The 25976-nt window shown below is 43.0% G+C and overlaps 1 protein-coding gene across 8 annotated transcripts in view; it reads left to right on the top strand.

Moving 5' to 3' along the window:
• KLC1 (kinesin light chain 1) overlaps positions 1-25976 on the top strand; it is a 144502-nt gene that overhangs the window by 79575 nt on the left and 38951 nt on the right. For 4 of the 8 annotated variants that reach the window (XM_082275551.1, XM_082275552.1, XM_082275553.1 and 1 more), the window contains exons 7-13: positions 2412-2513; positions 7247-7420; positions 13729-13828; positions 16932-16981; positions 18317-18381; positions 18641-18749; positions 22287-22457. In XM_082275551.1, coding sequence (XP_082131677.1) covers positions 2412-2513; positions 7247-7420; positions 13729-13828; positions 16932-16981; positions 18317-18381; positions 18641-18749; positions 22287-22457 — 771 coding nt within the window. The remainder of the gene's footprint in view (positions 1-2411; positions 2514-7246; positions 7421-13728; positions 13829-16931; positions 16982-18316; positions 18382-18640; positions 18750-22286; positions 22458-25976) is intronic. The other 4 variants (XM_082275555.1, XM_082275558.1, XM_082275554.1 and 1 more) reach the window with 3 other exon arrangements.

Genomic DNA, 25976 nt, shown 5'->3' with positions numbered 1-25976 from the left:
TCACTTTCATTTCCGGTGAAAGTGGGCACCAGGATATATAGAGTGACTCTCTAGTGGGGACACAAACAGGGGCTCTAGTCTGTTAGCACTTGATTCAAAGGGTTACAAAAAAGTTTTCACTTTAGATGCATTTAATATTGGCTGACAGGTTAATTTCAATACCAGATGTAAATGCAAGACACACTACGATAACATGTCAGAGGGACTTGTTAGTATGGAGGTTATGAAAAGGTGGAATAGAGGAACTGCTGCTTTACCAAAACTTGCTGCTTTTATTATTAAATTAGCAGTTTGATTAATTTTACATTTATGATTATAGTGTAAACTTTGAAAAATTCTCTCACAGGTAAATCATGTAGAATAAGAAAACCTGATCCCTCATAATAAAGAACAAATATTTATATTGGTAGAAGTCTATCCTGCTGGCTTAAAAATAATCCAGATTTATGACTGTTCTGTGAGATGTGTTTTACCTTGGCGAAAAGTGTCTAATGGCGCTTTTCCACTGCATGGAACCGAACGGTTCGACTCGCTTTTGTGCTTTTCCACTGCTGGTACCGCATGGTATGGTGTAGGAATGGTTCGGTACGGTACGGCGACGCTTTTCCACTGCATGAAACCGAACGGTACGGCTCTCAAAAACAGTACCACCTCGATTGTGGTTCCAAGAGGTACCATACCCGGTACCATATCCCACAATCCTTTGCATGCAGTCACTACTAGCCACCGATTGGTCAGAGAATCGTTGTTATCCCACCCACTTAACTTTAGTACTACTTTAGTGGAAAAGCAAGCCATACCGTACCGAACCGTTCCAACACCGTACCATGCGGTACCAGCAGTGGAAAAGCAAACAGGGCCGAGTAGAGCCAAGCCGGTACTTGCAGTGGAAAAGGGCCATTATTGCTACGTAGAAGTACCAAGTTCTTCACCGATTGCTGACAAGACTGCTTTTGCCTAAAGCTGGATACACACTATACAACTTTTATTGTAGATTTACTGTGGATTTTTCCTTCAACTATGTAGTGCAAGGGCCTGCCTGATTGCATACAAATTGAAAGTGTTAAGGTCTGACCTCATATTATATGGTTTTGGTAAGTCTAAAGGAAAAAATCTAAAGAAAATTGTATAGTGTGTGTCCAGCTTAAGCCAATTCTAGTTGGTAGCAATAATAAATGCATAAACCAGCACATCCATTTTAAAGGGAGCTGAAAATGTTTCTTGATCTAAAGCTCACCACGTTACAATCTAATTGTAAAATTTCCTGTAGCTATGCTAACATCTGTCTGATTGAATATAGATTGATTGGATAGTTGGATGGGTCCTTGTATTACAGTTTTGATAAATCTAAAGTTGATTGTAAAAGGATTGTATAATCGGATTGTATAATCGGATTGTAATGTCTATGATTACCTTTTAAAGTGGTTATAAACGCAAAAAGCTTTTACCTTTTTAAATTGGAGCTCCACCCAAAAGAGGAAGCTCCACTTGTTTGCACCCTCCCTCATCCACTGCAACATTTAGCGCTTTTTGGGTTTGAGTGGGTACCTGATTTTGACAAGTACCGGCTCCTACTTTTGGGTAAGGTTACCACGGCGATCTAAGAGTATGTCTGGTCCCTCCTCCTTCTCCCTACTGCCTACTCTGGGACACACACTGATCTCAAAAGACGGTGGGGGACCATTCAGAAAGCACAGCGCAACTCGCACAAGCAAAGTAGGAACCCGACTTTGCAGCCTGAAGACTTGTAACGACATGAATTGGAACGACTGCTTGCAGTCAAACGTAAGAGTGTGCCTGAAAGGTGATCCTCTTAAAAGGTTAGGCGATCACCGTGGCACTGATGTCCACTTTCTGCATCATTGAGACCCATCCACCTTAATAGAAGAGGCGACAGGAAAAGGTAAACTGTGAATCACATCACTGGTATGAAGACATCTGGAAAAGGTAAGTATATAAAAAAACATAAATGCATGTTCAGGGTGCCTTCAGAGAGGAGCAAAGAAGTGGGGGGTATCTTGGAGTTGGGCTGTAAAAGTCTTGATATCTTTTCAGTAATCCTTGCACCACTCTATTGTCAATCAGTTGTTTTATGAATATGCCTTCTAGTTGTTGTTGTTGCACCTTATAGGTATGTCACAGAGGTCCTGCCTGACCTGCAACCTTTCAGAGTAGAAGACAGTCCTTCTCTATGTTTTCTGCAGATATCAGTCTATCTTCTTTCTTCTCAGTCTGAATCCATTTGTCCTTCTCTATGCTTTCTGCAGATATCAGTCTATCTTCTTTCTTCTCAGTCTGAATCCATTTTTTTTCAATAGGCGCTGATCCTTTTGAGACGCTTTGGTCTTTGTTGTTATGGTAATGTATTGGTTGAAGCCTGTGGATATTAAGCTGTGCATTATCCTCTGCAGGTTGCAGCCACTCTTAATAACCTAGCTGTGCTCTATGGGAAGAGGGGGAAGTACAAGGAAGCAGAACCATTATGTAAAAGGGCCCTGGAGATTCGGGAAAAGGTAAGCTGATGAACTGCTAAGCAACTGAAACTTTTTTGACTTTGACATTTCTGTGCGAATTGAAAGTGTTTTTATTTTCGACCAAAGAATACTGGCAGCAATAAGAGGCAGCTCGCACACATTCCATATGTATGATAAGTGCCAGAAAGAGTGCATCTTATGGTTTGTATTGAAAGAGTGTAAAATGGCAGGGATCACTTTTCCAAATGATTACATTATTGTATATTTAACTACTTGCCAACCGCAATGCATATATATACATTGTGGTTTGCAAGTGGTTTACCGGGGGTTATGGCTAAAGCTATTAACCATAACCCCATTTTTTTGTTTTTTCAACTGGAGGCTGGCTTTCTTATGAAATCGGTTTGAGTGGCTCCCCCTGTGCAGCTCCCTTCACATATTTTCTGTGGGATTAAGGTCTGGAGACTGGCTGGGACCCTCCAGGACCATAATGTGCTTCTTCTTGAGCCACTCCTTTGTTGCCTTGGCCGTGTGTTTTGGGCCATTGTCATGCTGAAATACCCATCCGCGACCCAGTTTCAATGTCCTGGCTGAGGGAAGGAGGTTCTCATCCAAGATTTGACGTTGCATGGCCCCATCCATTGTCCCATTGATGCGGTGAAGCTGTCCTGTCCCCTTAGGAGAAAAACACCCCCAAAGCATAATGTTTCCACCTTCATGTTTGATGGTGGGGATGGTGTTCTTAAGGTCATAGGCAGCATTCCTCCTCCTCAAAACACAGCGAGTTGATGCCAAAGAGCTTGATTTTGGTCTCATCGGACCACAATGCTTTCACCCAGTTCTCCTCTGAATCATTCAGATGTTCATTAGCAAACTTCAAACAGGCCTGTACAGGTGCTTTCTTGAGCAGGGGGACCTTGCGGGCACTGCAGGATTTCAGTCCCTCATGGCATAATGTGTTACCAATTTGTTTTCTTGGTGAATATGGTCCCAGCTGCCTTAAAATCATTGACAAGATTCTCCAGTGTAGTTCTGGGCTGATTCCCATGACCATTGAAACTCCACGAGATGAGATCTTGCATGGAGCCCAGACCAAGGGAGATTGACAATTATTTTGTGTTTTTTCCATTTGCGAATAATTGCACCAACTGTTGTCACCCTCTTACCAGGCTAATTGTCGATGGTCTTGTAGCCCATTCCAACCTTGTCTAGCTCTACAATCTTGTGCCTGACATCCTTGGATAGCTCTTTGGTCTTGGCCATGGTCCAGAGATTTGAATCTGATTGATTGCTTCTGTGGACAGGTATTTTTTTATACAGGTAACAGATTGAGATTAGGAGCACTCCCTTTAGGAGCACTCCCTGGGAGCCAGAAACTTGTGGTTAACAATTGGTCTGCAGACCAAGCCTCTAAGAAAGCTCTCATTGATCTGCCCTTTCAAGGCGATCACCTGTTTGGGGCTACCCTGGATTACATCATTAAGGGTATCACGGCAGGGAAGAGTAACTTCCTGCCACAGTCAAGGAAAGGAGCCTCATCACAGACGAGGGCTCTCCTCAGCCCATAGAAACTTTTCGTGCTTCTGGGAAATAGATCTTTCAAATTTTCCCTGGGATATTTCAAGCAACCTTGGTCTGGTCAACCTAGAGCTAGCTTCTCCGGACCAGCAGACAAGACCCCTTCAGCATGAAGATTTGCCCTCACCCTTTATTGGGGTGGGGGGACATCTTCGCTAGTTTCTGGCCCCATGGACTTCTTTTCTGAGCGTCAAAGAGATCCACAAAATATTTATTTTGGGGGTACCCAGAAAGGGAGGCAAAGTTTTTTGTTCTTTTCAAGATTTTTAGGTCCTGAGTCTCCTTTTCTGGATTTAATTCCTGCAAAGGTTCAGGTAATGTCTGAACTACCTATGGTCCCCTCTGTACCTGTCCAGGGAGTTGAATTACCTGGGTCTTATTTTAATTCTGACCAGGGTGGTCCTTCCTCTGGGCAAATTTCAGAAACTACAGGCCGTGATTCACTGGCTGCTGTCACACGGGTAGTTCTCTCTCCTGATTTGCATACAGGTTCTGAATCTGGTGGTATCCACCTTCAAGGCAGTTCCGCTTGCATAGTCCTACATGCAGCTCCTTTAGCAGGTTTGGCTCCTCAGGAGGATACAGAAGTTCGTGGCGAGATCACTGGTTCCTCTGGCAGACACCGCAGGCGCCCAAGGGCCACGGTAAGGCCAGTATCTTCCTCTGCTCAGTGGGGCTTCCTCTCAGAGAAGACTAGTTGTCCCAAGGGCTAATCCACCATCCTGCTTTACAGTCACTGGTTTTAATGGCTTAGCTATTGAAAGCCAGGTACTGAGGGATAGAGGTATGTCTGGATCAATGATCCCTACTATGGTGAAGGTGAGGAAGTTGTTTTTCAGCATGATATACCATCGTACGTGGAAAGCGTACATTTCTTGGTGTGAGTCGATTGTTGCTCATCCTCAAATCTTTTCTGTGGCTTAAATCTTCACTTTCTTTCAACGGGTTGTGGATCAGAAGTTGGCCTTGAGTACCATCAAGGGCCAGGTGTCTGCCTGGGCAATCTTCTTTCAGCGACCCCTAGCCACGCACTCTTTAGTTCGTACCTTTTATTCAGGGGGTTCGACATGTGACTCCATCTGTACGGTCTCTCTTGCTGCCATGGGATTTAAATTTAGTGCTATCGGTTATCCAGAAGCCTCCATTTTTGAAAATATTCAGGAGATTCCCTTGTCTACGTTATCTCAGAAGGTGACATTCTTCTTGGCGATAACCTCGGCCCACAGGATAACGGAATTGGCGGCATCTTTTCGCAGTCCCTATTTGGTGGTCCATAAGGATAAAGTGGCTCTTCGTCCCTGTCCATCATTCCTACCCAAAGTTGTCTCTGACTTCCATTTAAATGGGGGACATTGTGTTGCCTTCCATGTGTCCCAAGCCCGCTCATCCCAAGGAATTTGCTTTGCATACCTTGGATGTGGTTCGTGCGATTCGGGTGTATCTGGCAGCGACTGAGTCCTTTCGAAGGTCAGACTCTCTTTTTGTGGTTACAGACAGACCAAGAAAAGTGCTTCTTTAGCTGCCATCTACAGATGGATCAGACAGATGGTGACTCAGACCTATTCCATTAAAGGTTAGATTCCACCTTTCCCTGTCATGGCACATTCTGCTCGGGCTTGAGTGCTTTTTGGGCCTTCTGTCAACAGGCATCAATAGCGCAAGTTTGCAAGGCGGCCACCTGGTCGTCCGTGCATAACCTTCACAAAATTCTATAAGGTAGATACTTTGACATCTGCGGTTGCTTCTTTTGGCGGCAAAGTTTTGCAGGCTGCTGTTTAAGGCCTGTTCCCTCTTAATGGGTGTTTATATTTAAACTTTTCATTTTTTCAGAACGGGGCACCTGTGTCCTGGTTAAGGGCACTTGTGTTTAGCCTTGGGTTATTTTACCCACCCCTCATTTTCCTTTTGGCACTGCTTTTGGACGTCCCACTAGTTATAATTTATAGAGCGCTGTGTCCTTCGATGAACGTAAGTGAAAATGGGATTTTTGTACTTACCGTAAAATCCATTTCCCTGAGTTCATCGACCCATTACCACTCTTCTATGGAGTTCTAAAACTACTAATACTGCTTGCTACTAAACTGATTACCTAGAGCAGAGAGTAGGGTTATATACCAAGCTGAGGACGGCCCATGGGCTTAGCCAGGTGTTTTTTGTTCTGCCTAGTTCTACTCCTGGAGGAGGCAATATAACCCAGTAGTTATGATTTATGGGGCGCTGTGTCCGTCAAACTCAGAGAAATGGATTTTATGGTGAGTACAAAAATCCAATTTTTCCCTCACTGTATGTAGACCGCCCATACATATGTAAGTGGTGTTCGCACCACACGTGAGATAACCTGCAGAAAAATTTAAGTGTAGCTTATGGCGATTTTTAAGTAATGTAGTTTGTCGCCATTCCATAAGCATGCAAAATTTGAAAGTGTGGCGTGACATGTTAGTTGTCTATTTACTTGGTGTAACATCAGTTTTCATATTTTACAAAAAAATTGGGGTATAATTTGGGTATTGCATTTTATCAAAATTTCACTCAGAGGCCGTGTCTGACTACAGTGACATTGTCTGTGAAAAGCCCCTCTTCAACACTGCTACCCTCATTTAGTTGCCTTTCCAGTGCTTCCTTGTCATTCCTTCCTAGTCCACAGCTATCCACAATACCTGGTATTTCTGGTTATAGAGAAGTATGTGACCACCTCCCCAATGACAGTACTAGGTTGTGGCAGCTGATCAGCTGAATTCCTATCACATGACTGGAGATATGATGTAACCACTTCCAAGGGTTATTGACACCAGTCTTTACAATTCTGGCTGGGATGGAGGAAGGGAGTGATGAGGGAACACTGGTAAGGTTAGTATTGGTGGACCCTTTCCAGAGACCCTGTGACTTTGCCCTGTTTGGCTTTAAAGCCCAACCAATCTTTGAAAACTGGGCCAGGGATAGAACTTCTGTCTGATCTTGATTGTAGTTAATTTCACAGATGCTAAATTTCTAATTGGTATAGTGGGAAATAGAACAGTTGTGTTGGCTTTATTGTTGCCTTTCTCTACTTGTCCCAGTCACCATGACTGTGATAAATAGGCATGAATAATTTTGTGAACTTTGCATTCCTGACAAGGTGTTATTTTTATTTATGGTAGCATTATATTAAGATGCATTACACTGGCAGATTAATGATCTGTTTTCCTTCTGTGCAGGTATTGGGTAAGGACCACCCAGATGTAGCTAAACAACTGAACAACTTGGCCTTACTGTGTCAGAACCAAGGCAAATATGAGGAAGTGGAATACTATTACCAGAGAGCATTGGAGATTTACCAGACCAAATTGGGGCCAGACGATCCAAATGTGGCAAAAACCAAGAACAACCTGGTAAACTTTAGAGAGAGAATAAAATAGTTTTTAATATTTGTGTGCTGTAGTATTAACTGTACCATTTCCTGGAAACACAGGAACTCAATTATTTAACGGAGTGTTAATATACTTTTACGCAAAGTGGTTAAAGAGTCATGTAGCAGAATGCCACATATTTTGTTATCACTTATTCATAATACATAGATCACATTTTTGCTATGGATAAGGTTATGGATGACTGGCTTTTTGCTAATGAACATGGAAGACTGCTAGCTGGGTCAGAACAACAAATTAACAAAAATTCAATACCATGGATTCTCTTGGTTGTATTCATTATACAGCAGAAAACCATGAAAGGCACCTCTCAATGCTTGGCAAAATACCATCATATTACCAGTACCCCAAAAAAATACTGGAAATGGTTGATGCTAGCAGGACAAACTATTTAATAGGATCTGGGAGATGGAGCATCCAGTAATAGTAATTATCCTTGAATATTAATATTTCTGTTTATAGCTGTGTTTGGAAAACACAAAGACGGCATGGCAGGACTAAACATTTTCTACATTCTCTTCCCCATCCCAGTAGATAGCCTGGGTCTATCATGTAAGGCAATGCTGTCATGGAAGTTTCCCTAAAACCGAATTTAAATTATTAAAAATGTTATCCTAATCATACAGTATTTATAGAGTGTGGGTTGTAAGCTTGTACCTTCAGGTGTTTTTTCGATGCTGGCAAAGCTTTTGAGGACACACCCCCCTGAGTGCCTCCCTCTAACCCTACCAAACTGTAAGTCCTCAATTTTTTGCACTTTAGTGTCCTAAAGTGATGGACCTCTTCTCCCTTAAAAAGAAATCCCTCTTCGCTAAAGGATAAGTTCATCTTTGTTATATGGTATATGTTTCACCCCTCCATTTCCTCATTGTGACAGCGGGCAAGGGATCCTCTTCCTGCACCCGCTGTCACAATTTTAAAACCTGAATGAATTAACTACAAGTACTGTCTTTCTTCTTATTAAACTGCAAGGGCGCTGCTGAGCTTTAGTAGTTCATTGATTCTTTCCAGACTCCATTAACGGTCTGTACCTATGGTAGGTACCGGCAGACAGCTGACTTGAGAGTCTGCAGGATCCTGGCATTGCAGATCATGGGTGCAATGCTCTACAGGCTGCAGTGTAAAAAAAAATAATAAATGCACATTTCTCTTTTGTTCATTGACGGGCACAGCTCCTGAGTAAGGACCTAGTTCCTTGCTGGGATCTCTGGTTCTGGCAATTTTTTTCCATTTTAAATGTATTTTTTCCCATCTTTGTTATTTTGTTCCTGTGAGAATCATCTTCCAACTGCCAGACTGGGCGACCGACTGGATAATCTAGATCTAGAGAACCCTCCCATTCTGGCCAGCGAGTACGCGCAGGCCTTAGCTCCACGCTCGGTCTGCCCCGACATAGCCCCACTGGACAGAGGCTGGCCTGCAAGGTAAACGTCTTATGAGGGCCCATACAACCTGGCCTCAGCCTGAGTCGCAGCATTCCTCCTGGCTGACAGCCACCCACATCCCGATAGAGCGGTGCCCACCCTGTTCCTGGTATGAGGTTATGAGGGTCCCCCGGGTGAGCTTATGAGCTGGCTTTTGCCACACGCTCTTAAGGGGGGCTTGTTGGAGTTGCTGCTGACTGGGTTTTTCTTGGTGCACAACGGGGGGTTGAGCAGGGTTCCCCTGCTACCCTGGGGGTTAGTTACTAGGGCAGGGATGTCCTCTGGGCTCCCTGCTGCAGTTGTTGTGCTGGGGGAGCGGATTGTTTAGCATCCGCTCCTCACGTGGCCAGATCCGGCCCCAAATTTAGGCCACGCCTTTGCGGCCTACTGGTCAGGAGCTACGTGGGGTGGCCCCAATGAGAATGGCTGAAGCCACTACCCTCCATTTGGGCATCCGTCCTCCCCTCCGCTACCCCTGAGTGGCCGGCTCCGCTGAGGCTCGCGCCCAGGCGGCTGGGCAGTCACAACAATTTAGGCTGTGGCTTGCGACCTACTAGGCCATTTGGCCAGCTTGGCACCTCCCTTGAAAGGGGTGGCGCTGTGAGGGCGGTTTATTTTTGATGGCCACCAATTTTGCCAATATTGTGAAGGGCACCTACCCCTTTTAGCACTGCGAGACCATCGGGGATACCCTTCCTGTGTGTCCGTGTCATGGCGGGAGGCCCCCTTTTAAGGGGGCTATTTCCTATTGTGCGGGCCTCCTATAGAGGGGGTCGGAGGGTGACCCCCTTGTTTTTTGTGGGATCCACTAGGTGGTTCATTCGTGGACCCTGGGTTGACTCCCCCCCCCCCCCCCCCCCCCCCCCCCGTGCGTGACCGCAGTCGGCGGCCCTCCCCTTATTTGTTATATTTTTCTGGGTGACCTTGGTATATAGCGTCCACCTCCCTCCCCTGCCTCATCTTTCCATCAGATCCTGAATTTTGTTTCGGCCGCGGTGGACGCGAGCCACCCTACTGGGTCTGCGTCCACGCACCCTGAGTGCTCAGTCAGTGAGGATGTTTCCTCTGCTAGCTGTGCATGAAAAGGCGCTGGTGGATGCACTGATTGTGTCAGAGCGTGAAATTTTAAACATGGCGGAGATGCTGCGGTCCCTTTTTGGCACCACAGGTGTTGGCCCCGATGCTAGCATTGTTGCGTCAGCGGGGGATCACGGTACTGGGGTACCTGGACGGTGGTCTTCTGCGAGCAGAGTCTCTGACTGCTTTGATGGACACCTTGGAGATTACTTTGCAAACTCTGAGGGAGTTCAGTTGGATTCTGAGCCTTCAGAAGTCTTCCACAAAACTGGACTATCTGTGTGGATTTGACTTCAAAAAGACAAGACAAGGGCGCACCAACCAAGTGCAATACCATAAAATATTTATTGACCATTGTTAAAACAACATCACGGTCAAGCATCACGGTCCTCTGGTCTCTGGATAGCTAAAGGGACTCTTTTTCGCTTGTATATAGCATACTCTTGTGAGTAGAATAAATGTTGTTTTAACAATTTGTCAATAAATATTTTATGGTATTGCACTAGGTCGGTGCGCCCTTCTCTTGTCTTTTTGCTTTCAGTTTGTGTGGATACCCATCATCCCGAGAGGGCAGCAAGAACTTTGATGCTTATGGTACAGCCAATGTCTCTCTGGCCTACATGCACTTTCTGAGCGCAGGGGATATTTACTTTGATTCGACTTCAGCCAGAAAAACTCCAGAAATTACAGGAGGCAATTCAGCTTCTGTTGTCGAGCAGACAGTAATCCCTTTGGGCTTGCATGCCAGTGCTGGGCCTGATGACATTTACCTTCGAGGCAGTTCAGTTTGCACAGTTTCACGCGAGATCTCTTGAAAAAGATTTGCGGGAAATGGGACAAGATTCCAGTCTCGAGAGGTGGTTTCGTTCTCCGGCACTTCGACAGGGAAAGCCAACCCCCCCCCCCCCCCCCCCCCAGCCTGTCCGGGTGGGAAGGCATCCTCAGCACAGCTTGTGCTCAGGGGTTCTGGACTCGGGAAGAGTAAAGACTAGCGATCAATGTACTGGAATGCCGAGTGATCGGACTTTGGATCATTGGAAATTTTTTTTCAGGGGTGTCTGGTGTAAATTAAATCGGACAATGCCACGACAGTGGCCTATGTCAATCACCATGGGAGGCACAAGTGTCCTGGCGGATCGGGAAGTAGCTGGCATTCTAAGGTGGACAGAATGATCATTCCAGACCTCTCTGCTGTACTCATTCCATGGAAGGTACAGAGGTTTGTGGCATGGTTGGGATCCTCTGGCCGACGCAGCAGACTCATTAGGCTCCTTGGTGTCAGTATCTTCTGATTTATGCATTTCTCTCTCTAACTTTTGCCAAGACTCCTGTGCAGGATCAGGCCTAAACATCCTAAGGAAATTGCTCTGCATTCCCTAGATGTGGTTCGGGCAATCAGGGTGTACCTGGCAGCTACGGAGTCTTTTAGGAAGTCAGAATGACTATTTGTACTTACAGTTGGGCCTTGAAAAGGGTTGGCCGTTTCTGCTGTGACCATTCCCATATGGATCAGACAGACAGGGATTCAGGTCTATTCAATTAGGGGTCAGGTTCCTCTCTTCCCTGTTAAGCCACACCCTATTCGGGCACTTAGTGCCTCCTGGGCATTCCATCATCAGGCATCAGTGATGCAGGTTTGCAAGGCGGCCATCTGGTCGTCGGTGCCCACTTTTACAAAGTTCTATAAATTGGATGTGTTGGCATCTGTGGATGCTTTTTTTGGCTGCAAGTTTTTGCAGGCTGCGGTTTAGAGGACCTGGTCCTCTTTGAGGGTGTAATGTTTTTTTCAGGTGAGCTCCAGCTGTTTTGGTTGAGCTCCATGTTACCTGGTTGGCTATGGTTAGCCTTGGAATTTTTTTTCTTCTGTTTTCCCACCCCTCATGTTTGACACTGCTTTGGGACATCCCAATGGTTAAGAAGAATCAGGAGCTGTGTCCGTTAGTGAATAAAAGAGAAAATTTGATTTTTGACTTACCGTAAAATCTATTTCTCTGATGTTCATTGAAGGACACAGCACCCACCCCTCTGTGGAGTTGGCTTTTCTTCTGACACTGCTTGTAACAAAACTGAGTGCCTATAGCTGAGTGTGGGTGTATACCCCCTGGGACTGCCCATAGGCATAGTTAAGCTTTTTCCTGCCTAGTGTCCTACTCCTGTAGGGGGCAGTATAACCCAATGGTTAAGAAAAATCAGGAGCGGTGTCCGTCAATGAACATCAGAGAAATAGATTTTACGGTAAGTCAAAAATCCAATTTTTTTTTTATTTTTTTTACCTGCAATATGATGTGCATTTTTTTATTTTTAAACAAAATAACATCCTTTTAGTTTATTATTTTATCTTTAGATATTTCAATCCTTCAAATAACTTTTCACGCCTCTTTAACCCCTTCACCACCGGAAGGTTTTACCCCCTTCCTAACCAGGCCATTTTTTTGCTTTGCGGCGCTGCGCTATTTTAACTGAAAATTGCACGGTCATGCAATGCTGTACGCAAACTAAATTTATATCCTTATTTTTCACACAAATAGAGCTTTCGTTGGGTGGTATTTTATCACCTCTGCGTTTTATTAATTTTTTATTATTTAAATGAAAAAAGACTGACCATTTTGGAAAAAAAATAAAACAAAGTTTACTTTCTAAAATAAAAAACAAATACCAAAAAATGTATTGATTGGTTTAAAAGTCATAGCATCCACAAACTATGGGGTATATACTGAAATTTTTATAGTGGTAATAGTGGTGATCAACGACTTGTAGTGTAATGGAAGGCAAACTGACAATTGGTGGGAACTAACTGCAAATGACATCACCAGCGACATTATTACAGTAATCAGTGCCAATTAGGGATGCACCGTTCCGATATTAGGATCGGATATCGGTGCTGATACTGCCACAATAGCTGGATCAGGGGGATCGGTAAAATTAATCGATCCACGGGCCGATCCGGTTTTGCGGAGTCCTGGCTCTGCCATCCCTTGGTGTACTTGTAGTATGGGATGGGAGCCGCTACTTCCTGTATAGGTCCGGCTCACAGGCGGAGTGATATCAGATGCACTCCACCTGTGAATGGAGGAGCCGTACACATGAAGCAGCGGCTTTGCTCTGTACTGCAGCCGCATGCTTTGTGTGTAGTTCGGTATCGGCAGATACACAATGCCAGGTATCGGTATCGGGACAAAAAAAGTCGGATCGGTGCACCCCTAGTGCCAATATGCACCATCATTGTACGAATGACACTGGGCAGGAAGGGGTTAACATCTAGGCCGATCAAGGCGTGAAATATGTGTCTAATAAGTGTTTGTGTGTACTGTGTGCTGCTTTTACTGGGGATCTAGTTGTGGAAATGAAAAAAACAATAGATTTCAGTCACTGAACAGAGCTTTGTGTTTACCATATGAGAGCTGTGTTTGGGGAAGATCAGAGCAGATCGCTGGGTGCCTGCTATCAATTACTGACTGGGACGTAGTGATCGCCATGTGCTGTGACAAATCACAGCACAGCCAGGCAGGTGCACATGGTTGCTCTCTTCCAGGAAATGCAGAATCACATGTATAAAAGTAATTCTGTGCAGCTGGCCCACACTGTAGCAGTAAATGTACAGAGCACTGTTAGTAGGTGGTTAATAATAGAAGACGTGCATCCAGATCATTAAAATGATTGCTCCTAAAGCTTAATTCTAATTTTCAAATTTTCAAGCTATTTCTTTTCATTTTCCCATTCTGTGTGACTTTTCCTTCTGAAGTATAACTAATAATTACCTCTGTGTTCCAGGCTTCTTGCTATCTGAAACAAGGCAAGTTCAAGCAAGCTGAGACTTTGTACAAAGAAATCTTGACGAGGGCACATGAAAGGGAGTTTGGATCAGTCGATGGTGAGAGTTTGGGTTATAAAAAAAATATACAAGCTAATAAAATTTGTCTAGTTTAAACTATTTTGGAAAATGTCATCATGGACTTCAGCTGGATTGTATAGTATCTGAAAAATGACAGATTCTGGAATACCATCAAAGTGGACCATTCCCTAACTTTTACATCAGCCTTTATCTCTGCATGCTGATGTGAAATTAGCTATGTTTATGCTTTTATTTTTTCTTTTTTACTTCCCCTTTTTCTCTTCTGCTTCCTGGTTTCTCTGAAGCCAGCGATGACGTAGCCCTGGCTGCCCCCTGGGAAGGCAGCAACATCATTGCCTTCAGGGAAATCCTGTACCTAAAAGATCTCACAGTATTGCGCAGATCTTGGGGAAGAGTTTTTTTCCTCCAACAGATGCCTGTCTGTGTGTTCCTTGGTGCATGTGAGAGATGCTCATCATAGGGCCCATTCACACAGGGCGGATCCGTTTGATGGAATCCATTTGCTTGGCAGGGATCGATCTGCTGATCCCTGCTGAGCAGGCGGATGACAAGTCCGTCTCTGTTCACTGTGCAGAGATGTACCTATCAGACTCCCGCTCTCCTCTATGGTGAGATGGGATGAAAACAGACCACCTGTCTGTTTTCATCCGATCAGATCCTCCAGACAGATGGGAAATGGGGTCATCGTCCATCTGGTGTGACGGACAGGATCGGATCGGATAGCGGCGGGTGTCAGTGGACATGTCATCGCTGAAATCCGCCGCTCAATAGGGGTGAATGGAGGGTCTGATCAAGTCTGCCTGAAAAACTATTATTTTCACCCTCATTAAGGTATACAGGTTTATAGAATAGGGATGGGGGGGAAGAAGTCGGCTTTAACCTTTAAATTGAACCATGGCTCAAGACAAAACTGTAATCTGCTTTTATATATATATATATATATATATAATTGTATTCCCTGGGGTGCTTATGCAAAATGATGTGATCTAATGTTGCTTCTACTGTACTCAAGCAGTGTTTATCAGCTCTGCCTTATTATTCAGTGTTAGATTATAGAATACCACACAGAGTTTTGAGGGCTAGCAGGGGAGAACTGGCTAGGGCTATTTGTTTGGTATTTGCAGCCATTATAAAAAGATAAAACATGACAGAGACATCTATGCATGTATTGCAGAAATGTAATTAATGTATATCTTTTTTTTATTTATTTATTTTTTTTAAATAAAATACACTTTTACATAATATCTTCTAGTAACTTATAGAAATACAAATTGTTAATGTAACTACAGTAACCTTTGAGAAGCATGTATTCATTATAGCACATTAACAGCCATTTGTAGCATCCTATTAACCCTTTAGCTTCTGCCAACAATCATCTATAGCAGCCATTAATTTGTTTACCTTTTTACAGTAAGGCCCCTTTCACACTTGTGCAACTTGTCCTGCGATTTGGGACTGCAAAATCGCGACAAGTCGTTCTCCATTATTTCCATACCGTTCATATCTGTGAGACTTGAAGTCGCACCGACTTCAAAGTAGTCCCTGCACTACTTTGGCCGATTTTAATGCGTTTTGAGGTCCAAAGACACAGGCATTGCTCCAAGCCCAGTCAAAATCGCGGCAGTAATATCGTGCGACTTTTAAGTCGCACAAGTGTGAAAGAGGCCTAAGTTGTTTGCTTTGTAGCAGATGTAATTGAGGTGGCTGCAAAGCCCCCCGTCACATATAAATGCAAATATGCACATCAGGTGCGCATGCTAATAAAAGCAATTATTGCTCCACACATGTTAGGTGCTACTATACACGCTGGAGTACTAGTAATAATTCTAGGGCCATCTTCACTGTATATCTAAGTTTTTGAGCCTTTAAAGCCTTTTAAAGAATTGCCTTTGTACATTTCTGGGTATTTTTGTTTCTTAGTTTCTCAGGCCCGTGTAATTTTGAAGGATACGTTCACCTTTCATACCATGTTACAACCATATTAGGAGTGGAACATGTAACATGTTATGAATGCACCAGCCCCCCACACCTCTATGGGTTCTTCTCCACCCGCTAGCTGTCCTAATTTAATTAAAAAAATATGTGGCCGTGCGGTGCTGCGTCCACCCGACCACATCACTTATTCACAGTGCTCTGTGAGTGGAAAACTACAAGGTGCGGCAGCCTGTGCGGCTGTTGGCTTTTAGTTTTCAATGAACTACTATGGCGCTGTGTTCATTCATGCTTCCTGTCAGCATGCATGAAGAAGCAGATACCCTGACAGGTCTGCAGATGACCTGCATGGCATCAGCAATCTTCTGATCACTGATGCAATGCTTTACAGGCTCCTGCAGCAAAAGATAATAAATACACTTTTTTTTTTTTACCTGCAAAAAAATGTGCATTTATTATTTTTTCTCAAAAAAGTTAACTTTTCCTTTTAAGGCTTGACATATTTGTTTTCCATTTACTTGGTGTAGTCTGAGAGCCCGTTCACACTGGGGCGACCTGTCAGGCGACCTGGTCACCTGACAGGTCGCCTGCCCATAGATTAGCACAGGACCCGTTCTAATAGGAGCGACACAAGTCGCTCCGACTTGGAAAAAGGGTCCTGTACTACTTTGGGGCGACCTGCATAGACTTCAATGATATGAAGTCCGTGCATGCCGCTCCGAGGTCGCCCCGGCAAGTAGCGTCGCCCCTATGTGAACGGGGTCTGATCCTTTCTATTTTACCAACAAATTGGGTATTATGTTTGTGCACTAATATTAGTTTGATGGTCTTTCTTACTGAAAATACGTATTTGATAAACTGTAGCACACATGTGAGATTAAAAAAAATAAATAAATTGCAACTACTACCATTTTATTCTTTTCAGAAAATGTTTTTTTTTTTATCCCAGAGTATAGTACGTAAATCTTTACCTTCTGTTTTGGTTTGTCAGTCTGCTGGTCCCACTCTGGCAGTACTTTTTGGCGAATTGGCCTTTACTTTTCTCCATTCTGAGGATTTCTTGCTGTTTTCTATGAGGGTGACAATTTGAGATAGAAGATACAGATTTTAAAATGAACAGGCTGTACTTATCTTCCCCTACTTCACCAGTAGAGGATTTGTCTTCATTTTTATTGTTATTCTCTTACAGATGAGAACAAACCTATCTGGATGCACGCTGAAGAAAGAGAAAAGTTCAAAGTAAGGTTTGCAGATTAGATGCTAACTGCAATTTTGGCCTTAGGAAAAGATTAAAACTTTTTTTTTTTTTTTTTTTAAACCTAATGTGAGCACAGCAGCAATTTCAACTTTCTAAAGCACTTGTTAGTGTGAATTTTAATTGCTTGTCTGTTCCAATTCCTTTCATATTATGGACCCATTCTAAACCTAGATAAAATAAATAAATAAAATAAAAAACTTTGCAATTATATAGTTTAACCACTTCTGGACCAAAAGGATTTGCCCCCTTAATGACCAGGCCATATTTTGCGATTCGCCACTGCGTTACTTTAACAGACAATTGCATGGTCGAGCGACGCTGTACTCAAATAAAATTGATGTCCTTTTTTTTCCCCACAAATAGAGCTTTCTTTTGGTGGTATTTGATCACCCCTGCTATTTTTTTATTTTTTGCGCTATAAACAAAAAAAGAGCGACAATTCTGTGGAAAAAAAAAAAAAACAATATTTTTCAATTTATGCCATATAACATTCCCCAAGAAAAAATAAAAAAATCTAAATTTTTTTAACAGTTTAGGCCAATTTGTTTTCTGCTACATATTTTTGGTAAAAAAAAATTGCAATAAGCATATTTTGATTAGTTTGCACAAAAATTATCGCGTCTACTAACTACGGGAAAGCTTTATGTCATTTTTATTGTTTTTTTTTTTTATTCATTTATTTATTTATTTTTACATTTAATGGCGACGATCTGCAATTGTTTTTTTTTTTTGTTGCAGGACTGTGACATTGCGGCGGACAGATCGGACCCCTGACTGACATTTTTTGCCACTTTTGGGGGGACCAGTGACATTACTACAGTAATCAGTGCTAAAAATATGCACTGTTACTGTAATAATGACACTGGCAGGGAAGGGGTTAACACAGTAAGTGATCAAGGGGTTAAATGTGTACCTAGAGGCGGGGCTTGTGAAATGATCACAGAGACCCATGTTCCTATATAGAAGGATCACAGGAGCTCTGTGATCATTCCAGAGAGAAGAACGGTCAGCTGTGTTTACTACAGCTGACCGTTCTCTCTCAGCGGGGAGCGATCTCGGGTGTCAGGTGGCAATCGGTGCCCCGTGCACCGGAGTCCCCTCTGACGAGTGGTGGCAGGCGCACTCGTCCCCTAGCTGCAGGCGCGCGACCGACGTATAGCTACGTCGGTTCGTGCAGGAGGGCCGCCCTGCCGCAGTATAACTGCGGCAGGCGGTCGGGAAGCTGTTAAAATATGGGAGTTTATTTTTGAAACATGCCAATGTTTTGGATTTTTGAGCATGTCATTTCTTTACTCTTGTGTATCTTTTTATTTTAGGGTAAACAGAAGGATGGAACATTCGGAGAGTATGGAGGCTGGTATAAAGCATGCAAAGTTGATAGGTGAGTGAAGGTTACCTGGTCCAGTATCTTCACCTCTTGACTGCTCTGGCTGTCAGTTGTAATGCGCTAGAACCTCATCCAAGCCTCTGGCAAAAAAAAAATTCTACTGACTATATAGGAACCATTTTTTCCTGTGTCCTTTTTTTATTCACGTGTATGTGTTAAAGCTAATTGCTGCAATGTGAAGTTGCTGTTAAAAAAAAAAAAAAAAAAATACTACATACCCCCTTCTAAATACTTAATGTTACGTTATCCTTAGTCCCACAGTGACCACTACCCTGAAAAACCTTGGAGCTCTTTACAGACGTCAGGGCAAATTTGAAGCTGCAGAAACACTAGAGGAGGCAGCGATGAGGTCACGGAAACAGGTAAGTGAGGCATCTGGTGTCCTTTTGTTTAGGTTCTGTAGCTTACTGCTCTTTAGCATATTGCAGTGTTGATTGAGTAGGCCCATTTGATCATTACATTTCTATCAGTATTTTACAAGCCTTTGACTTTATGGCTAAAAAGCTATGAAGCTTTATAGCAGCCAATCAGAATTTGGCTTTCAGGGGATTTATTGTTTGTTATTTTTGAATAGGGAGACCAATGTTGAGTTCTCATTATAATAAATTTGTTATGCAGAGGCAGTATTCCTCAAGACACTTATGGCACTTTTGCACTGCAAGTGCTGGCTTTGCTCTACTCGGTCCTGCTTGGCCCTTCTTGGCCAGGTTTGCTTTTCCACTGCTGGTACTGCATGGTACGGTGTTGGAACGGTTCGGTACGGTTTGGTATGGTTTGCTTTTCCACTAAAGTAGTACTAAAGTTAAGTGGGTGGGATAACAACGACTCTCTGACCAATCAGTGGCTAGTAGTGACTGCATGCAAAGGATTGTGGGATATGGTACCGGTAAGGTACCTCTTGGAACCACAATCGAGGTGGTACTGTTTTAGAGAGCCGTACCGTTCAGTTCCATGCAGTGGAAAAGCGCCGCCGTACCGTACCGAACCGTTCCTACACCGTACCATGCGGTACCAGCAGTGGAAAAGCGAGCCGAACCGTTCGGTTCCATGCAGTGGAAAAGCGCCACTAGTTACTTCCATATGGCCAATGGGGGTTGGTGGTAAATGAAGCATAAATAGAAGAAGTTGACCATTGCTGATTCCCTGTGTAAGGGACAGGTCAGGCCACGTAGCCCAGGTCTTTTACTAAAACGAAACCTGGGGAAAGCCGCTACATACACAATTGAAATTCTCCAGAGAAACTGATTTGTGATTCTGCACAGCCATCCCCCATGTAAAAGATGGATGGCTCTGAATCCAAGTGTAAATTGGTCTCCCAGTCAAAATATAAACCATATTGAAGTGTACGACATGGTTTGTTTGGCAGCCCAGACACAGGCAACTAGAAAGCGCCTTGGGTGAATTTCAACAGGTACGAAAACCGAGAACCAGACCAAATGTTGAGGTTACCATGAAGAGTTAACCTCAAATGGAAAAAGCCAAGAGCAGACACTAGCTGCTTTGCAAACAACTGCTAGATCTTGCTTTTTTTATAGTGACTTTTTTTAATTATTTAAATTTTTGTTAACCCAATTAAACCTAAGACCATCCTCATTGCAGCAATTTTAAGCCTCGATAAAGGTACCGCTGTAACCTGTTGGCTAATTACATAACTTTCATGGTCTCACATCATTGTGTCTGGCACTCCTGTTTTTTCCTGTACCCCTTGTGCTCTAGGGAACCAGACAACCCAAGAAATGACAAAAAGTGGATATTAGGACAGATTTGTACACTAGTTTAATTTTAAAATCCCTTTAGGTATTTGTAATGGATATGTAATGAAAAAGTGAGGGATGATCTTGTCCACAATTTCCCTTCTGCTACACATTCCAGATCTAGGATCCAAAACGTATTGCTTAAAAATACCTGTGAAGTCTAACCATTGGCCACAAATCTTCCTAAATTTTAAATCTTAAATATGTTGGATCAACAGATCCTGCTCTTGTGGGTTTGTAATAGGCACACATGGTCTAGCCTTGCCCTCTATTATGTGTTCTGATTGGACACCAACGTCAGGTCCCTCATATAGGCGGTCCCCGGGTTACAAACATCCGACTTACAAACGACTCCTACATAAAAATGGAGGGAGATAACAGGAAGTGAGAGGAAATCTCCCCCTAGGAAGGGAAATTCACTCCTGTAAGAGTTCTCATGGGGAAAAGGTGTCTTCATTGACACCCCATCACCAATCCTTGTTTCCACAACAACCCAAAATTTCCAAAATCCAATTGTCATAGAGACAGAAAGTGAGGTTAAATCTGCTGAACAGGGGTACAGACAGCAAAACAAATGGTACAGGGGTGTTACCCCTTCCCTATGCTATCCAAAAAGCTTAAAATGTTTTCTTTAGGATGGAGCTACCTTTAAAAAATTTACCTGTTCCTACTTACAAACAAATTCAACTTAAGAACAAACCTACAGTCCCTATCTTGTTTGTAACCTGGGGACCGCCTGTATTTGCCTTTCAACTTTGATCCCCTCTGACAAAGAATAGAGCTGTCACCTCAGTCAGAAAATCATATGCAGTAAAAAAAATTGCATGGTGTCTGGTAATTTTGTATTGGTGTATGGCCATGTGACATTTGTGCTCATTGTCCTGGTGTTGGCATGCTGTGCTCAGTTGTCCATTTCTGAAGTGATTTGTGACTGAATCCATGTGTTTTCCTGCTGGCTTACAGAGTTCAGTGTGATGCAGAAATGTGGAATCTGATTTATCATATTTGTCTCAAACACAAACTTAGGTTTGGGAAACACGATCACAAGCTTCTGATACAAGCTCGAAAATCACCTTGGACTTGTTTCACTGTGATAATAAAGAGAACATGTTTGCATTTTCCCTAGTTCATTCTTGCTGTTTCATAACAGGCCAAGTTAATGATCTCTGGCTATAACATTTACCTTGATCATAACATTCGGATAGTCCACTTGTGCCATTAAACTGTATCTCCAGTTTTGAATACAGCGTGGAACAGCTGGACCCCCTGTGAGGTCTTTACGGTTTTCTGCCCTTTACTACCTGGCAATGTTGACTTCTTAACAAGAAGGTGAGGAGCAATCTCCAAAAGGGAGACACAGCACAAAAAATACTCTCTCAAGGCAAAGTGAAATATTGTTTTGTAAGAAAAGCCCCCAGCCTCCCCCACACTCTGTCTTATTGTTATTCCTCCGTCAGCTCCAACACACTATAAGCACTGTATTTGATGGTGTTGTAGCTTGCAAAGGGTTATTTTATTTGCCATCTGGTCAAGGGACAGCCGCAAATGGCTTTGCGGCTAGGCTTGAGCACTGCATCCTGGGGGGGGGGGGGTTGCATGTGCCTCCATCTCCAAAGTACCCGGTATTTTACAATGCTCCAAAAAAAAGGGCCAGTTGGAGGGAGGGCTTTCATACAGAATTCAGGGCAAGTAGAGTGGGGGGAGACGGCCCCATGTAAAGTTATGGACTTCATCTGTGTAGATTGATGGGATAGCCACTATCAACTTCATGGTGGAGATTTGTAGCAGCTACATATCTTCCCATATTATGTTTGTCAATTTGTAATTGGACATCCAGTTGCTGCAGGCTTCAGAGATGCACTAAAATTGGGTTAGCACCTTCTGCTTTACAGCCTAGTTGTTTTATACCTTTACCTATACAAGGCCCTTTTCTGTATCATCACACGAGTTCTGGAGGTAGCTCTGTGGAATGTTTCATGTTATGATTATGTCAAGGTATCGGAGTCTGTTACAGATCTCCGTCCCTGGAAAGGAAACCGGAACCAGGTTTTAAGGTCTTCCTTTCCAGGCCTTGACCTTTTACAGTCACTCTGTTTTCTTCTAACATAAATCTCAGGGACTTTCTCCCTTTACTTGTAACACAAGGGTCCTGTCTCACAGGGACTAGACAATGTCCACAAGCAGCGAGTGGCTGAAGTGTTAAATGACCCAGAAAGCATTGAGAAGAGGAGAAGCCGGGAGAGCCTTGACGTGGTAAAGTACGAGAGCGGTCCAGACGGAGGGGAGGAAGTGAGTATGAGCGTAGAGTGGAACGGGGTAAGTGCAGTACACAGTGTGGCCAAATATTGGACAATCTTGCTTTATAACCAATCTAAAACACATTAACGTGATCCGCATGCTGGTGTAATCCTATTCTGTAATAACAGCAATAATGTACAGAAAACTTCCTATCTGATATGTTGATAATTCTATAATCTTTCATCTGGCCTCTTTCCCTTGTCTTATGATGCTGATTGAATGTCCTGTTTTATTGGTTTTCTGTTTTGTTTTTTGTTTTTTTCCTGTTCTGTAGATAGTAGTAATATGACAGCAGCTTGCTACAGAATGCTGGACTTTGCAACCAAAGGTCAATATTTATTTAAAGCCCAAATGAACTCTGGTATATGTCCAATGCCAAGAGCTTCCTGGCATAATATAATGGTATCCAGAATCATAGTAAGCCCAGGTTCATGCTAGTGCTGCTGCATAATCCCGTGTCTGTCATGTGTTTTTATGTGCTTCGTGTGGTGTTTTTTTTTTCTTGGAGGGGGAGAATGGATTTTATACACAAAACTCTGCCAAGAATGCACTAAAAACACATGTACATGCCTTTTACTTGCATTTTACATGCGCTCTGGGTTCTCCCATTGAAGTCAATGGGGCCAAAAACACATCATGCTGCACCAAAAAAAGCACCTACATCTTTTCAAAAATCATCCTGCACCATGTTGCCTTGATCTGACCAGAGAGAATATTGTGATTTCCATTTTCCTGCAAGGCAGCAGGATGGCAGATGCAGGAGAAATCGCATTAGTGTGAACGGGGCCTGTCTCATGCCATCGTGCTACAGAGTAGGATCTTTGCTTTCTGCATGGAAGCAGTAGCACCTCTGCAGCAGTTTGACATGCCCTATGTGAGTTAGGGCTAGTGATCTCCAGTCAGCAAAGCTCATCCTTCCTGCTGATTGAAGAACTCCAAATTTCAGGGGGTATGTCAGACCACTACAGAAAGGCTGCTGCTTCAAAACAGAATATGATGGTTCTATTTCGCAGCATGATGGCAAGGTCAGGCTGTTTTACTATGGCTGTGGCTGCAATACTTGCTAAAGAAGAGATAAGACGCTGGTCATGTGCCATTATACTGCGCCAGAACCCTGTTGACAGTTCTATGCTAGCATTCATCTGGGCTTTAAGAAAGCTAAATTCGAATTACTGTATTTTGCTCAGCATTGCTGTCCTTTGTGCTTCTGCATTATGGAAGTCTCAGTAGCTTTCTAGTTATTAGAAATTAAACCTCTAATATAAACTGATAGATATGTTGTCTGTGTGGTATTTGACTTCTAATTCTGATAGTTATTAGTTTGATCTTCACACTGTCAGGTTTCTCCCCAAACTCATATTCCATTCTATCTAGAGGATGGTAAGCAAGCCTTGCTTGCAATATTTTATTATGTATGGGAGTTTTTTTTTATAATAAGCCAATGCTTCTTGTGACTGAAAAAAAGTCATTTAAAAATGTAGATCAGACCTTGCCATTTATTAGACCTCTAACTTCTTGGCAAATAGGCCATTTGGTCCTTTAGATCAGTGGTTCTCCTCCTTTTTGAGCTCAGGGTGTGGTAATTTTTTTTCAAAACTTTTCATACATTAAGGGCAAAAAAAAGGAAATAAAATATATTAAAAGTATGGGAATTCGAAATATGTATTGAAATGCTGCAATGTGGCTGGGTGTCACTTGTGGGGAAGGGGATGGGGGTTTTGGAGTGGTTAGGGGTCTGTTGCAGACTTGGTTGCCCTTTAGGGGATGATGTTTTTGAGGGGCAATATGGAAGGCTGAAGAGGCTGCAGCAGGCTTGGGGACACTGCGGAGGCTGAGGGTTCTTAGAGGGCCTGTGGGATATATATCCATTTTTGAGGCACAAAACATACTTGTTATGCCTCTACAGCTCAAACTTTTTTACTTTGATTTTAAATTTTTTCAATTTTGGATAGTAGTGTGGGAGGGGGGGGTTTAGAATCTTTGAGCCTTTATCTTTTTTTGCACTCACTGTGACCCCTAATACACCAGATCCTGAGCATACGAATCCTGTTCTGGGCTTGCAGGATAACCCACTCACCGGTTCTAGTTTCTCTTGGAATTATAAAGCAAATCTAGTGTTGCATGCAGTGCTCTGGAGACACCCACATTCTAGCTCTTTATAACCATTTTACGTTCCCTTTCCATAAAATCTCCTATTATTCCCTACTAGGTTATTCCTCCAAAAAGGTTTCAAAAAATGTGTTTACCCTCTCTTTTTATTAATACCTCATGCTGTTTTCTTTTACACTGGGACATTCAATCAGCATATATTCCACCTTCATGCAATTTCCTATAATCAATACCATGATGATGAAAAGCATGGAATACTGCCTAATCTGATCTGCTGATTTATACTGTGTACTGTACTCTTCCCTTCATTTCTTCTGTACTTCTGCATGTTGTGCTGTTTTAAGCTTGTTACTGTTTGTGAGTTAATATATCGGTATTTAACACACAGTAAAGACTTTACAGTATTTCTAGGTCTCTGAATTGGGCCCCTAAGCTATTTGGTTTTGTATGGATGGTAATAAAGTAACCAGACTGGCAATAATATACTTGCCTCTGCAGCTGCAGTCTCCGACACACCAAAGCAAAGTGAAATTTATTGTCCATGTGGAGGATCTGGCCACAATTAAAACCATGTGCGTTCCCCAGCTGACACAGAACATTTAGCTTGTTTATTAAGAGATGTTATAAGAGTTTCCAGAGTCCTGGAAGAAAGCGTGAGGTGCCTACGTTTACATAGAAGCTATGGATTACAAACCATTATTTTCCAATAGATTTGCTTCAGGTGGGGCATGAGTGCTCAATATTTATCCTCCCTCCATAGAAGCCTCATGCCCGCCTAGATGGTCAGGCCCAGGACGACAGATAGACTGCACTTGCTGCTTTATAAATTTGACTGCATAGTGACAGAAGCTTCATATAATCTTTCCTTCATAAAGGTGCCTACAGATTTAAGATACCGTTCATTCAGTCAATGCCAAAGGTCTGTGCACACCTGACCATCACACACATATGAGCTTTTTGGATATCCCAATTCCAAGACCATGGGCACTGAAGCCTATGTTTACTTAAAAAAACAAAAAAAAACATAACAGCACAAGGGACATTATTTATGATTGGTGCCATGTGTCCTTTGTTCTGCTGTCTCCTCCTTTAGTAGAAAGGAATAAAGGACAGGCACACTTCTACTAGAAGGGTCCTCAAGAAGCTCTAAATTCATGGGATCATCCAAAGTGAGAGCTGGAAAGGCACTAGAGCAGCACTTTGAAGAGAGAAGCAGGCTCTGAGGAACGAAAGATGTACAAATAAAGGTGCTTCTAATTGCAGTAGTCCAGCAGTTTTAATGTAACACAACGGTTAAAAAAAAAAAAAAAAATCTTACAGAATGTAGTAGTAAATTGGGCTCATCAAGGAGTTTGGTGCTCCGGGCATGTTATTCCATGTCTTTGTGCCGACCAACAGCTTCGGTGCTCCTGGCATGGTATTCAATGT

The sequence above is a fragment of the Pelophylax lessonae genome, assembly GCF_965119305.1.
Source record: "Pelophylax lessonae genome assembly, chromosome: 13".
Classification (NCBI taxonomy): domain Eukaryota; kingdom Metazoa; phylum Chordata; class Amphibia; order Anura; family Ranidae; genus Pelophylax; species Pelophylax lessonae.
This window is presented reverse-complemented; position numbering and strand designations above follow the sequence as displayed.